This window comes from Epinephelus fuscoguttatus, linkage group LG3, assembly GCF_011397635.1.
Source record: "Epinephelus fuscoguttatus linkage group LG3, E.fuscoguttatus.final_Chr_v1".
NCBI lineage: Eukaryota > Metazoa > Chordata > Actinopteri > Perciformes > Serranidae > Epinephelus > Epinephelus fuscoguttatus.
Window position 1 is genome coordinate 19,022,535 of NC_064754.1, and position 15,139 is coordinate 19,037,673.

The following is a 15,139-nucleotide window of genomic DNA, read 5'->3' on the forward strand; positions in this document are numbered from 1 at the left end:
TCCCACAAAGCTCATTCAGATAGCACAGCTGGACGTGGCTGCTGGCATTGTCATGAATATCTTTCTGTTTCACGCAGTACTACTTTGACTGTGCTGCACTTGATACTTTATCGAGGCTGTGTGTGTATCTGGAGCCAGTGCTTCCAAACAGACCTCTGAAGCTTTTATCCTTGCTTGGGCCTCTCCAGGGCAATGGCAAAGAAAAAAAATGACACATCTATTTTTAAAGGGAAGGAATTCAGCACCATGCTGGCTGTCACTGCGCTGGTGCACGGAGGGAGCGCGCAGACTGGTTCATCCAGCTGTGAGGAAGTTTAGTGTGATTAAGACTCTACTGCTGCCACCTTGTGTCCTGAGAGGGCATCGGTTTCACAGTCAGATGTGTAGATGATTTTGTCTCTGCTTGGTCTGTACTTTTTATTAATTTTGCTTTATTGTAAGAGTGTGTGTATCTGCCTAGTTTATAATTAGGAAAGAGGATTAGCAGTAAGTGAAAATAAAAGTGTTTAAGCTCTGATATTAATCTCCGAATTCTGAGAAAAATAAATCTGAATTATGAGATTAGAGTCTAAAATCTGCGATTTAGCAGAGTTCTGATTTAATTCTCCGGGTTCTGAATTCAGTCTCTAAATTCTGAGAAAACAAGTCATTAATCTCCGCACTCAAATCTTTTTTTTCCACAAGCCTCTAATCGTCCTCCTGTTTTTCTTTTTATACCAAATGTCTTCTCAGTTGTTGTATTCTTGATATTTTTATCTTCTGACATAGCTTAGACGCTTTTTGTGTTCTAATTTTGTCCTGATAAATTTAACTCTAAAGCGTAGGAAAGGTCAGAAGATAAAAATACATTACCTTTTGCACTAATTACAGTGTGTGAATAGCTGTTTGCCACAGTGGAGCAGACCTATCCAAAGGAAGACTGCTGAATAGCTTTTGATTTTTGATATTTTATTCTTTTCTCTGTCTGTCGCTTTGTGTTGATCAGCTTTGTTTTTTTTATTTTATAGGTAAACATCAACCCAAACCTCAGGGAAAGAACCATGACCAAGTTTTACATTCACATCTAAAGTGCAGTCCAAGTTCGAGGTAGTGCCCTTTGTTATAAACTATATCTAATTTGTTAGGGATGGGAATCAAGAGCCGGTTCCAAATTGTCCGATCCACTGGAATTGTGTGCCTCATTTGCACATTGCAAAAGAATGACCTCAAACTTGTGCGTCTTTGCTGCTGGAAACTTCCAAGAAGGAGTTATAGCAAAGAGGGAAATGGTCCTAAGAGTGAGTTCATTTCACAGAGAAAGATGACAACAGTGCTGCTTGTAATGTCTGTAAAATGATGATTTAAAGTAAGGGTGAAAATGCTAGTAATATGATTACACATCCCTTGACTCAACATGGGCTTAAATTCCAGGAATGTCATGTATTTGACACTCACACACCTTCCCAATTGAGCAGCACATCTGTTACTGAGGGTAAATATCCTGTTGTAGTAACATTAGCACCACGCTGCATCACGTGCATGCCTTTTATCTACTCTGTTTCTACACCATGTTCAGACTCAGAGATGATAAAAGAGTTGTGTTGATGCTGAAAAGCCGTGTAGGCCTACTGTTCCCAAACAGAAAATTGATCAGGAATAAAAAAGTGAATCTATAAAAAATCGGACTGATAAGCAGCATCAATAATGGAATTGGTATAAAAAAATCAGTTCCCATCCCTATAACTTGTTCTAATATGTGCGCATAAGGACTCATAACTTGGATTTTCGTTATATTAAATTACATTTCCATCATTCTCTTCTGTAGACGGAAATCAAAGTACACTTCCAGTTCTTCCAGAAAAGCAGCGTCCTCAGAGAGAGACTCCACTGGCTCAGATAACCGGCAGAGCGAACAGCAGGAGCTGACGAACTGTAGAGGGCACACTGGAGAAAGTACAGCCCTGAGGCACATTACAAAAACCAGCAGCTCAGAATGGAACAGCTCCGATGATCTCGCTCTCTCTGAGCCCGAGGACAGAGAAAACACTTACCGCAACAGCGAGGCCGTCGCCTCCGAATCCCAGTGTCCTCACATGACCCTGCCATACCACCCTCCCAGCAATGTGACTGCAGAACCACTCCAACTCCAACTAAACAATCAGCGTCAGCTCGGCACGTCAGGGTCGCCGCACCTTCGACCGACGCAGCGGACCTCTCCTCACCAGGGCGAAACAAGCCACGCTGTGTTTCGTCCGAGGATGCTCCAAGAACCATTTCCCTCAAGTCCTCGTCTTTCATCCACATCCTACGCTAGTCCTCACAGGAGGCCTGACATGTCAGGCCTCAGAACCTTCTCAGATGCAAGCTCCAAGTCAGGCTCAGACCCAGAGCGGAGCACTCCATCATCATGTGAAAGTGAGGAAAGACTGACTGGATGCAGAGTGGAACAGGCAGCGCCGGCTCAAGAGGTTTCTCTGACAACGTACTTCACTGTGGATAACTGTATGACGGAAACATACCGTCTCAAGTACCACAACCAGAGGCCTCTTGTCCTCTCTGCCACGGTGCCGCGGACAGTGGTTGTGACTGAGCGCAGAGATACCAGCCACACACTCCCCACTGACACATACTCACAAGATGTGCCAAAAGCCAGACCTGAAACAAGTAAGCCTCTCTAATATGCAAACCCAAATGTAGGGCAAACCATTGTGACAATATACTGTATATACTGTGAGATTATACACACGTAGCAGCTGTAGCAGCTACATGTTTCATATCTGGTTGTTTCAGGCCGTTGAGGACGATGTTGCAATCCAAACTGCAGGACCACTGTAAAGGAAAATTAAATTTTTAAATATTTCTGCATCAATGCTGGTTACTATATCACCATAAATATATATATCACAATCACAATATGAAGTGACATATACATAACGGAGGGTTTTATTTATCTTGCCCACTCCTACCTGAGAGTTTTTCAGTTGTTGTCTTTGTTGTGGTGTAAATGAACACACAGGGTGAATCGTAAAACATCATTTAAACAAGATTATTCTTTTTTTTTTCTTTACAGGCCATAATAGCAATAAACCCACTGCAAAATGGAACCCAGTGACAGCCAAAGGACTGGATGAACGTGGTTTTTTATGAGTGTTACTTGGTAAGGTTTGTTTACATGGATGGGAAGAGGTCAGTAGAGTTCTAACTGGATGCCAAAGAGTTTACAGAATGGAAATATGTCCCGAATGGCAACATCTCCATAACGAGTGGAATTTATTTATGCAAGCTTGTCACATAAGTAAGACCTATTTCTAAATGCTGTTGCGTATCGTCTGACGGATTATCAACTATCACGTATACTCTGCCGTCTTCCATTGTCCCGCAGTATTGCTGCAAAGAAGATTTAGTTTGAACCAAAATCAGGACTTTTTTCAGTTTGCACAAAAGGGTTCTGGAGTCTTTACTATTCTTTTTAATCTCTTTATGTCAAATGTTCATTTTTTTATTTGTGCAGGAGTTCTGCAGAAGTGCTGCGGATTTAAAGATGCACCGATATATTTAAAGACGTGAGAGATTATGAGGAGCCACAGAGTGAAATCACAGAATGTTCAGAACGTGGAAAGTTAAAGATACTTGATCAGATTATGATGTCATTCTACACAACTAAATAAAAAACTACAGGTCGAAGGTTTGTGTCATCAACAGCAGGTTTTAAGTCAGTGGTTCCCAACTGGTGCAGCCACGGGGTCCAGATTTCTCCTCAGTCATTAGTTTGAGGTCCACACGGTTTAATATATTCAGCTTCGTACTTGCATTTGGCCATGTCGTTGAGCTAGATGCTGTCTCTGTCAAGCAGCTGTCCATTAGTCACTCACACTACAGCAGGAAACAGCACTTAAAGCAACTCTTACCATTCTTGCATTTCACAAAGCACTTGGAAAAAATTTGAACATCCACAACTCCCACCTCCTTCCACCTGCAACTCCACTTCCCTCCAAAGGCCTACTCCCCCTCCTCAATTACATCCTCATTACGTCTATGATAGATGTAGGTGTTGGCAAAGTAACGTTAGCTACACGGAAGAGGAGAGCGAGTGTAACGTTACACCCACGACAGTCAAACGCAACCCCGAAGTTTTAAAACTCAATGGGAGTCAGTGATGACTGATGAGTTTTAGAATATGGTTACAGTGCTAACGTTAGATAGAAGCGTTAACATTACTAGTAAGTGGAAACGCACAAGGAAAATAACGTTGACCTACGCAACGCTACATTAGCCGTTAGCAACCAGATGCTGTGTTGTCATATATAACGTTATAGGCTATGTTACATTAGAGGCAAACTAAACTAAAAATACCTGTCCAGCAGAAACTCTGCGACCATCTCGTCCCTTTTTAGCTCAGGAGGAAGCTGCATCAGTCTTTGTCATCGCTTGAAAGCAGAGCCGAAGTTTTGGCTCTTCCAGCATATTTGTTGTCTCACAGACTCAGGGGCAGGGGCCGTATGAGAATGGTACAATTATGAGTTTTTATCTCTGGTGGAATTCATTTACATTTTAGTGTGCCATCAGCTTATTAATAACATTTTAACCGAAACAAAGAAAGGCGTAAAATTTCCAGAAAATTATATGTTGCTTTAAAATAAAAGCTCTTTGCTGGAAATACCCCGTACTTCAAAATAAGGCGTGCTTTTTTCTTTTTTTTTTTTCTTTACAAGCTTGACCCATTCGCGAGTCACTTCCATTCAGAAAGGACCTGCGACCCACTTTGGGACCACGACCCACCAGTTGGGAACCACTGTTTTAAGTAGTTCACTTATTTGCACCTGTCAGAGGAGTAATATCTGGGCAGCTTACTGACTTTATGCACATCGAGGGCTTTAGGTCACCAGGAAACAGACATTGCAACACTTCCATATATTCAGTTACTGATTTGTTTAAATTGTTATCATTTATCAGTTGTTTTACAACATTTATGTGTTAATGAGTGACTGAGGGCTGCCCCGTACCAGTCCACTCCTCTGGCTGTAAAAGTCTGGTGGCAAAGATTCTTCCGCCATCATTCATTACAAAGTATACATCTTGGAGAGGTTTCTCAAAATGTGATTTTGGATGACTGTGTTCAGTTTTTGGCAGACTCCAAGTTGTACAATTTGTTGACTGTGATGTTCTGTAGGAGGGGCAGCCCTTATGTTATTCAGTGGGTCACTATATACTGTGTCACCTTGTATATTTTACCTTCGATCGTGCTGGTACTTGTAATCCTTTTTTGTAATTCACAGTGATGTCAAATTGTATTTTTTCAGTCTTCCTTTTAAAGTAGACGGATTTAAACAGGTCTGTATTTGCAGGTATTTTCATAATGATGCCAATATAATTAATATGCCTATCTGATATTGACCATACAACAAAACAATTATTCTTGTTCGTAAGACTACTGTTCTGAAACCTGCATGTGGCCTTTACAAAGTCTTAGTAGCTGTGTGTACAGCATAAGCATGAGCATGATAATACCGGACTTTGAGTCCAATAAAACGTAAATTCTATTGGATTTTACTTAATTGTGATAAAATCTAGTCATTAAATAGCAAATTGTGCCGACATTTGATTTGGAAACTTTTGTAACACTTGAATGTTGTTCCCCTTCTCGTGCTCATGCAGCAACACATACGTTTGGTTATGCACCCATTGTAAATATGAACATGTGATGCAAATAATACGCTGGAAAACAAGTGACTGTCCGAGACATACTATGCATTCACTGAAAATGACTTTACGATTACTTTAAAAGCAGAATTTGGCATTTTTAAGGCTTTGTATTTTGTACATCCAACATTCCCGAGAGCACATAAAAATCAGTATAGGTCAATTTTGAAATATTGATATCAGTTTTCTTTTGTGCTCACTATATTGCCAAGTCTTTTCCTGCCATTTATGCATATCTTTTCACTGTGTGTTTTTGTCCAACCACAATAACCTTTGTCCAGGTATTTCTATTCTAAGCGCACACATTCAGTCACTAACTTTGCTGTGTTTGTGCTGTCTGACACTAAAGGATGGTGTGTAGAGATTTGTGTGTGTATGTGTGGGTATATGCCTGTTTGAGTTGCCACAACTGAACTTGTAATTTGAGCATCTACTTGGATTTGTCGTGGTTTGTTTACTGACATTGATCAAAGGAACAGTGTGTAAGGTTTAGGGGGATTTAGTGGCATCTAGTGGTGAGGATTGCAGATTGCAACCAGCTGAAACAGCTCTTGTTAGATTTCTGAAGTGCTCATTGTTCAGGTTTTTACTGGGAGCTGACCTACCCATGGAGGTCTTTTACTCTTCTAAACAAACTACCCAGGTGATTGCAACAGGTAGAAACACTGAGTAAAGCAGAGTCGAGTTACAAATCAAGTCTCCGAGGCTAGCCTAGCACCTGCTAATGAATGCTCACATATTTTCTCTGATAACCTAAGATCCAGATGTTCAGGAGGTTTCTACTAGGAGCTGAATTATCTGCAGGGGTCTCTTTCTCTCCAAAACAAATGGACCAGGTGATTTCAACTGGTAAAAACACTGAATGAATCACTTTCACGTTGAAAAATCAGTGTTTTCTAAAGGGGCTGCTAACGGTGGCCGATACGAAAACGCCAGTGGCCCTATGTAAAGTCACTATTTAGTTTGTATGTTCTGGGCTACTGTCGAAACATGCTAGAGCAACATGATGATCTCAGTGGACAAGGACCTGCCCCCTGTGTTGATATAAACAGCTCATGCTAAGGTAACAGAAACACGATTCTTATTTTTAGGTGCTTTTACACTTAAGAAAGCATACATATTATATTACTTTTCTACCAATATATCCCCCGACATCCTGCACACTGGACCTTCAATTCAAAGAAAAAGAAGGCTTTCAGTGTAACTGAGCTATCGAGCAGTCTAATTGTCCAAATAATGTAAGGATGCCTTTACACAAGATTGTGCTGTCGTAATTATAAATCACTCATTTTACCATTATGAAATATCTAATATATTCACTGGATGATAAAATCACTAAACTATTGAATTAGATGAAGCTCAGTTGGATCAACCAGATTATCTTCATGTTGTTTCACCTGCAATGTGATTTTCTTTGTGCGTGCGTGTGTGTGTTTTCTTATGTGACCTATTTATGGTACCTTTCCTGTTATTGAATTCTTTTCCTCATCTGTAAAAAATAGGAATCATTTCCACACCAGTTGTATTTTAAATTCTGAACTTTGTGTCTTCAGTTGTATCCAGAGTGCCTTGACATTTTTCAGTGGGACATATTATGTGAGTGAAACCACAGTGAGGGACTGAAGTTGAATGAATGAAAGGGTTGGAGGATGTCATGCAAAACCTTTTAAATATGCAATGCTAATAGTGACATATCTGATGACATGCCTGTGTGCATCATTGTACTGTGTGTGTGAGTGTGTGTATGTGTGTGAGGGAGTGACGGGAGGAGGGCGGATTTGTGACAGGTACAATATTCCTAAAAGCCCTTTCAGACTTGGAAGCCACAACAACTCTCTGGTCACTCTGCATCCAGCTGCACTGGCAAAAGTGTGACATGTTCAAATGTCATGCTTTGATGCTTGTACGTGCATCCCACCTTCCAGTTTGAAAGAGCCTTAATGTATAATAACTGACAGATTTACTTGGGTTATTATTAAATGTGCATGCCTGTGTGTCTGTTTGTGTGCGAGCTTGGAAAAAGAAGCTGATAATTGTGTTTTCCTCTTGCGCCCCATGATCCATAGTCTTCATTCATACTAAGGCTCTATATACTTGGGAGGCCTGTGACAAAAGGTCTTTATGTCCTGTGTCACATGACGTCACGGTTGGCATTGCATCAATCCATATCTTTTATCTTGTGCTAAATATACGGGGACAGCACCTAATTAGACTGTATTACATCAACACTCAAGAACAAAGACGAACTTTCCCCCATTATGTGGCTGATTTTATCTGATACGTTACTGGCTGATGTGTTGGAACTGTATGCCTCACTGAATCCTATTGTCATACCTCTGTATGTGGTTAGGATTTGGCCTGCATTACTGTTGAATTGAGTTGTCGGTGCTTCAGTGAATGCTTCATGACTTGTGTAAGTACAGATCAATTTAAAGAAACATATAAAATCTGTCTACACTTTATATTTTTGTAGATAATATATATTTATTTTTATTCATTGTTGAATAAAGTTTAAATTATTGTATCACTCTCACATCAGTCACTTCACTGTGTATTTTTTTAACTTAAGGGGATAGTTCGGATTTTAAAGTTGGGCTGTATGGGGCACTTATCCATAGTCAGTGTATTACCTACAGTTGATGTCAGTCAGCACGCCTCTAGTTTGAAGAAGTGTCAGTACTACCAGCACGGAAGGAGGGGAGGGGGCAGCGGCAAATGTATTTTAGCCACCTAAAAAACTGTTTGCGTGCTCTATTAGGAATATTTCCACCGCTGACAGCCTGTTCTGACAGGTAAGCCGTTAATGGCTTCAGTTCGCCATCTATGCTCTCTTCAGAGTCACCAGACTCCATTGACAAAAACACTCATTTTGGCTTGCTGAGCACAGGAGCTGCTGGTCTACCACTGCTTCGATAAATTAGTTTGTTTGTGTTATTGTGGGACTTTGGTGAATCTGAACTAACCCTGTTTAAAAGCCAAAGTCACACAGTAAACAAAACAGCTGATCGACGTAGGGATAGACCAGCAGCTCCTGTGTTCAACACTGTTAAATTGCTGTTTTTCCTCAATGGAGTCTGGCATTAAAGAGAGCGATATAGCAGCTTCAATTCCCGTCAGAAATAGACGGCAAGGTGGAGTGGTGGAAATGTTCGTAGTATAGCATACATTTAAATTGTTTATATATTTTTTAGGTGGCTGAAAATATGTTTTGTTGCTGACCCCCTCCACAGAAGTTCATTGCATAGCTTCCATGTCAGATTCCAGTCGGCTTCTCAAAACTGGGGGCATGTTGACTGACATCTGCTGTATGTAATATACTGACCATGGATAAGTACCTTACACAACCCTAATCTCTCAAGACAGATTCTGCAATTTACATTAAAGTTTTTTTTGTTTGTTTGTTTGTTTGTTTTTTACCTATGGATTTCCAGATTGACACAACCCCACCTCAAAAGATCCGAACTACCTCTTTAACACAAACCTCCACAAACCTCCCTGAAAATGAAAATTTTGATGGATACAAAACAGAAGAAAAAGAAACAGGCCAGAAGCATCAAATCTTTTCCATATACTTTATTGGCGTTACAAGTAGTGCATTTTTAACAGGTTATGTTGGTGTAAGTAGTTGATAATTCAACAAAATACTGCATGTAATCCTGATGGCAAACATCTCACAGTTAAGTTTCGTTGATCAGTTTGGTCTAACCCCTCTTGAAAATCCTCTTTGCATCCACACCTTCATAGTTGTAGCTCTGTTGACGAAAGATCATGTTGGTTAGGACAGTTACTATACAACTTATGCGTTTCTGCATCTGACTGAATCATCAAGAGGGTTTTCTCAGACAGAAATTCTGCATTTGAGGTCCTTACTCATAATATATTAACATACGTAATCAGAATTAGATACAGACATCCCAACTAAACCTAATCTCTGTACCCTCCATAACAAGGTCCCAAATGTTTAATAAAAAAAATGTCGATTTTTAGTGCACTAATTTGCATAGTTATAAATTAACCCCACCTGTATAAGTTCATCTCCTTGGACTACTCTGGTTGTTGTCAGTTGCTTTCCGTTGTCCTTTCTCATGAAGGTTCCCTTCATCATGTCTCCCTCCAAGGTCCATGCACCCTGCAGGGTGAAAAATGAATCAGTGACATGAACACTGGGTGGGAATAGTTTGTAGAAGGCTGGCAGTTTTATAGCTGTTCATGGTAGTGAGTTAAAAAATCAACAGGTTGGCACAATAGAAGTCAAGCCTTGAGCTAACAACTTGTTCTTGCAGCTCAGAGGTTCAAAGTCTAAAGTGACTGAAATAGCCAGCTCATCGCAAAGTGTTTAGAACTAAATGGATTGGAGACAAACTTGAGTCTTTTCTTGTAAAGACCTATTTCAGAGTAATTATCAAGTCTAATGATGGGAAAAGATGCCCGACTAGTAGCCCATTATGCTTACTGATAATTCTGTTCCATCTGCAAGGCTGTAGTCGAAGGTGACCCCCAGGGTGAAGTCTATTTCCAGGGTGCGGAAATTGCTGCTCTCCTTGATCTTAAACTTGTCTCCAGTCTGTTCGATGGTTATCTTGAGGTTATCGTGAGACGCCAGCTTCCTCTTCACCATGTTAATTCCTATCAATAGACACATCGGAATATGTTCAATAGGCTCTGAACAATCAGAGGAAGTTTGTCAGGACTTAATCACTTTTCAAGTACAAGAAGTTCCTTCGTTTGTGTGTTTGTAGACGGTAAGTGTGTATAAAAGTTAAATCATAAACATGCTCTGTAGGTCATTGTGCCATCAAGTGTCCTTTAACTGAGATTTGATTCAGTAAGCATTTAAAACGTTAGGATATTAACTAAGAACTTGAGTGCACACATTACAAAAACTTAAATGTGATCAAGTAAAACATTTGCAGGATTATTAGTTTGCTGCATAACTGATATTTTGACTTAGAAACAACTATATTTATTCAATTAAAACTAAATCAGAGCTTTATCAGATCTTGTGATTATATAATCTTACTATACAGAGAGTAGACATGGTAAAGACACTGTCATTTTTCTACCTATGCATTAAAATCTGCATAACTAAGAAATATGCTCTTCTGTTTCAGCATTTCATCAGCTCAGTTTGACATCACTCACCCATTTGCTCCATGAATTTCTCATAGTTATCATTGCGATCGATTTTCCAGGTGCCGTTGAAGGTCATGGTGGCTGTGAGGGTGAGCTGGGTGACTGCAGCAAGGAGGAGGCCGAGGAGTGTCTCACTCAACGTCTGCCACTCCTTTTAAACCGTGCACCCTCCTATCTCGACATCTCATCAAAATGCTGATGTGGCCGACTAAAGCTCACATTTTCTCCAGCCAATATCCACAGCTGCGGCTGATTGGGTAATGCTATGGTCTTCCTGGACAGAACAGCTCCACGCCCAGTAAAACACATTATGATACTTTATACTTGTTGAACAGCAGAGTGGTTGGTATCCTCTTTTACCTGCGTGTTTGTTTGTGCAGGGCGTTGGTCATAGCTTCACCATGTGTTCAGTGCAGAACAGTGATAGAGCGTGCAGCAAATACAAACATATTCTGAACTTTAACTTGAAACACAATCATGTGTTTAATGTCTGTTTTTTGGTCCCTGTATCTCAAACAGCATCACCACCTCCACCCAAACAATAAAAGACAAACCTTAACAATCATGTTGAAGCACATGCAAGTACAAGTTTTCCACTACTTAAATGTGACTGTGATGTCACTTTGGCAGACCCCTTATCACCGGGCCAAGATATTACTGCAATACATGTAATTGCTTTGTGCAAATACAACATTGATCAGTGTGGGTGATAATGTGTTTCCAGTGATACCTTTGAACTTAATCTGGCCATTGTTGATGAGCGAGACCTTTGATATTTGAAGTTAATATTACACAGTGTGTACACAGTATAATTTGTCATTAAGATGCATTAAACCTGGTATGATGCCTTTTATAGTCTGTCTGGATAAACACAACGCTGACAGAAAGTTTTGTTTAGTTTTTTGTAGGGCGCAAATGGATGAAGACACAATACTGGCTACAAACAAACTGCAGACTTATCTTAAAAGGGCGGGGAGGTAAAACAGCAAATGCACATGCAATAGTATTTCTTAAACACCCGTGCCAAGTATCACAAAGGGATAAATAAAACATGCCAGTTTTCTTTCTTATCTGCGTGACCTCTCATCTTACTATGTGGCTCAAGAGACCTTTGCCTGACCTTCACTTTCCCCTCAATGAATCTGCCTCTTATCAGACAAAAGACCTTTCTACCATGACTGTAGTGATGAAATTTAACAGGTGATCTTAAGACACACTGTACTAGATTGGGCCTTATTGAAGCTAATCTTTAACAAAATGATACACCACAATGTTTTATGCTAGTTGTAGTATCAGGTGTAACATTACACGCAAATTAGAGAGGCTGTCGCTGCAGTGGCTCAAAGTCTGTTTTAGTTGGTGCTGTATGTCTGTGAAAGCTGATCCAACAGTCAAATTGTGAAGGTTTTTTTTGTAGCATCCATCTAAGCATAAGGGTTTGGGGGCTGGAAGATCTGAAGCAGGCTTGAACTAGTTGGATAAATCACGATGGGGGGCTGAAAAAGAGGTGCTTCCACCTTCTTACCAACACTGGGGGGCTCTTGAGCAAGGCCCTTAACAGCTAACTGCTTCTAAGTAGATGCTCTGTTGCCATAAAATCAAATTGTGGTTGAATTGAGAACTTTTTGCATCGGAACACATTTGTTTTTGACTTCATTTTTAATATTTGATGAGTACTTTTACAGCTCTTCATGGCCAGGCTCCAGGTTACATTTCAGAGTTGATCCAATTTATCAACCTGTGCCCAGCCTGACAAAAAACTGCAAACTTTAACTGTCTGAATATGAACAGGGCCATTCAAGAAAAAAAGCATATCTCCCAACAAAACCTGCCTGGATAAATAAAGTTAATAACAATATTATTCATGCATACCACAAAGCCCTTTTCACAGCAGTCACAGCTCAAGAGGCAAAAAACCCCTACAACTACCACAATGCACTGGGTCACACCCGACCAATAAATGCTCATGCTGGTGGGTGATGTAATGCATGATTGTTTCCACAGAAACAACATAGCAGCCGGCTGGTAACAAAAACAATATGGAATTGAGGTAAGCTAAAATATGTTTATGAAACAGTTCTGAAACCCTTTTAGGCGAGATATAGGCAAAACTTTCTCAGCCTCAGTTTCCAGTACAGGAAACAGCCCACTTCTTTCTTGTATTACAGCCAAACAGTACACTAAAATATTTTTTGATGACATTTTAGGTGAGAAACAGGCAATAGTATCAGCAGTATCAGAATGTTGGTTTATATTTGATCAGCACTGCCTAGTTTTACCAATTAATCTGAGTTTTGTCTAAGTTTGAGAGAAAGAAGGATTTGGCCAGTTCTGTATGTGTGAGGCCCCTGACTCAAGGTTAGGCCATGGTTCAAAGGGTCACGGTTTGTAAATCCTGGTAAATAAATGTGCATTTGTGTACAGCGTGAGGGCAATGGCTGACTGGGACATGTGACTCAGACTCAAGCTAGCAAACTACACATTGGTCCGCTGTCCCACACAAATTCAACTAGCTAAGTAACGTTGCTATTGACTGCCTGCCGATAACCAGCCAGAAGAAAGTAGCACATGATGAGTCCACAAACACACCAAACATTCCCCGCTTTTATCCTTTCTCCTTCACTGTTTCCGTAGCACGACTGACGGGGTACTCTTGGTAGCCCTATATTCATCTAGGGGAGACTTAACACTTTTTGTCTCAGCACCTATAACTTGCTGAATTTTTCTGTTTCATATTTTTATTGATGTGTATACAGTACAAGAGTAACAGAGGCACTTACATATATCAGTGTACATTAGTGTGATTAGTCGCAAAGAAGTCCATAAATGGTTGCCATTTATTGTAGAATTTGTTTCCCCTTCTTGAATATCTAATTTTCTCTACTTTCAAAAATGACATAGTCTCTTTAATCCATTGTGTGCTAGAAGGAGCTGTTGTGGATTTCCAACTCAGAAGGAGGTGGCATTTAGCAATTACAGAGGTAAAAGCAACTTGCTGAATTTTTGTGTTAGAGCTCTCAAATATTGACACACAGTACCCTTATTTGTTTACTACAAATAGCAATGTTTCCAACTTTTTACAAAGGTGTAACTGGCTCATGTGCACTCATCAGATGCTTTGTACCTCATGTGGAGTGAGTCCAAAATATCTGCTGCCTCAGTTAAGTAACTGGTCAAGTCATTCTCTTGCTGTGCATTGAAGACTTTTTGACTGCTGTGATCGCCCACACAGGGCAGCTTTGTTGGTCCTCTTCCTCTGAGGATTTGTAATTACTCTCATCTGCTCAGTGTCCATGGCAGATTGAGTATTATTTGGGGAGAGACGTCACTGTCTAACCTGACTCATCTGCCTCACCTCATCTGATGCTGATTTTAGTACATGTACAAGCACACCCGTATCAGGTTTTCTTTCTTTTCCTGGCATTCTGAGAAAAGGAGTGAGACAGATAGATAAACTGTGTTTAGCTGTCATTAAGGTTAGTTGTAACACTTTCATGAGAGGTGTTACAACCATCCCCACCTCTGTCAGCCAGTGTTTAGGAAGCTGTAGCAGCATGGTAGTTTAAATGTCAGCAAAGATGAAATACCTCACATTTTACCAAAGAGGCCACTCTCTTCTTTTTTCTAAGTTATATAATTCTAATTTCAACACTATCAGTACTTTGACTCAGCACACTCCTTCACACAACCATGGAACTGAACATGCAAGGTCAGAAAGGAAGTGTCCATCCAATAACCATGTATTATGACTTATACATACCTTCAGTGTGTAAAAGTAAAGGACACCTTCACAGTGGCCCCATGCTTAGAGGAAAGTAATCCAGAGGGGGTCTGAGGGTCCTCCCCCAGGAGATCTGGAGTGTCAGACTCTTCATTTCCTGCATCCTGGCTATTTTTATGCACCAATTTGTTTTTTATTCATCAAGTTCAAAGTCCTATTTACTCTAAACATGAATGTAAAAGGACAAGAGAGTTAATTAAAGTGAGCAGTTGCATCAGTTATCTTAAGGATGAAAACATTAGATCACAGACATGGGCAAATGACAGTGTGGGATACTTTGTAATAACACCTCACATCTTTTAAGCATTAAATGGTTTGTCATAACTTAAACAAGTTTGCACCAACTTTGTGATGACCCCATTTTTAAATAATCAGAAGTTGTTATCTTCTGTATGACCACCAGAGTGCGCTCTTTACAAAATAATCTGCTGTATGTGATCAGAGATTTGCACTGACGTGCTGATTTTACAACTCTATTTTTAGTCTAAGTAAAGACAATGCATCTGTTAAATTTAGACTTAACAAGAGCCACAATGAGCAGATCGA

The 15,139-nt window shown here is 40.1% G+C and overlaps 2 protein-coding genes across 2 annotated transcripts in view; one reads left to right on the forward strand and one right to left on the reverse strand.

The window, feature by feature from the left end:
• The window catches only part of usp53b (ubiquitin specific peptidase 53b), a 33,401-nt gene extending 25,189 nt beyond the window's left edge, over positions 1-8,212 (forward strand). Inside the window, exons 15-17 of the mRNA XM_049572193.1 lie at positions 1,008-1,086; positions 1,805-2,643; positions 3,050-8,212. Coding sequence (XP_049428150.1) covers positions 1,008-1,086; positions 1,805-2,643; positions 3,050-3,126 — 995 coding nt within the window. The 3' untranslated portion in view covers positions 3,127-8,212. The remainder of the gene's footprint in view (positions 1-1,007; positions 1,087-1,804; positions 2,644-3,049) is intronic.
• Positions 8,213-9,237: 1,025 nt separating this feature from the next.
• fabp2 (fatty acid binding protein 2, intestinal) lies at positions 9,238-10,980 on the reverse strand. Its single transcript, XM_049571329.1, has 4 exons — positions 10,822-10,980; positions 10,133-10,305; positions 9,701-9,808; positions 9,238-9,431 (listed from the first exon to the last, which is right to left on the reverse strand). Exons 1-4 carry the CDS (start codon positions 10,886-10,888, stop codon positions 9,381-9,383), a joined length of 399 nt encoding a protein of 132 aa, XP_049427286.1. The 5' UTR covers positions 10,889-10,980; the 3' UTR covers positions 9,238-9,380.
• Positions 10,981-15,139: the final 4,159 nt, after the last annotated feature.

What these genes read in the sequence shown, in the direction of transcription:
- fabp2 (XM_049571329.1), bottom strand. Translation starts at nt 10,888, where the DNA reads ATGACCTTCAACGGCACCTGGAAAATCGATCGCAATGATAACTATGAG. An exon ending in GAAATTCATGGAGCAAATGG is followed by an intron (nt 10,306 to 10,821) that starts GTGAGTGATGTC and finishes GTCTATTGATAG; the next exon opens with GAATTAACATGGTGAAGAGG. An exon ending in CAGATGGAACAGAATTATCA is followed by an intron (nt 9,809 to 10,132) that starts GTAAGCATAATG and finishes TTCACCCTGCAG; the next exon opens with GGTGCATGGACCTTGGAGGG.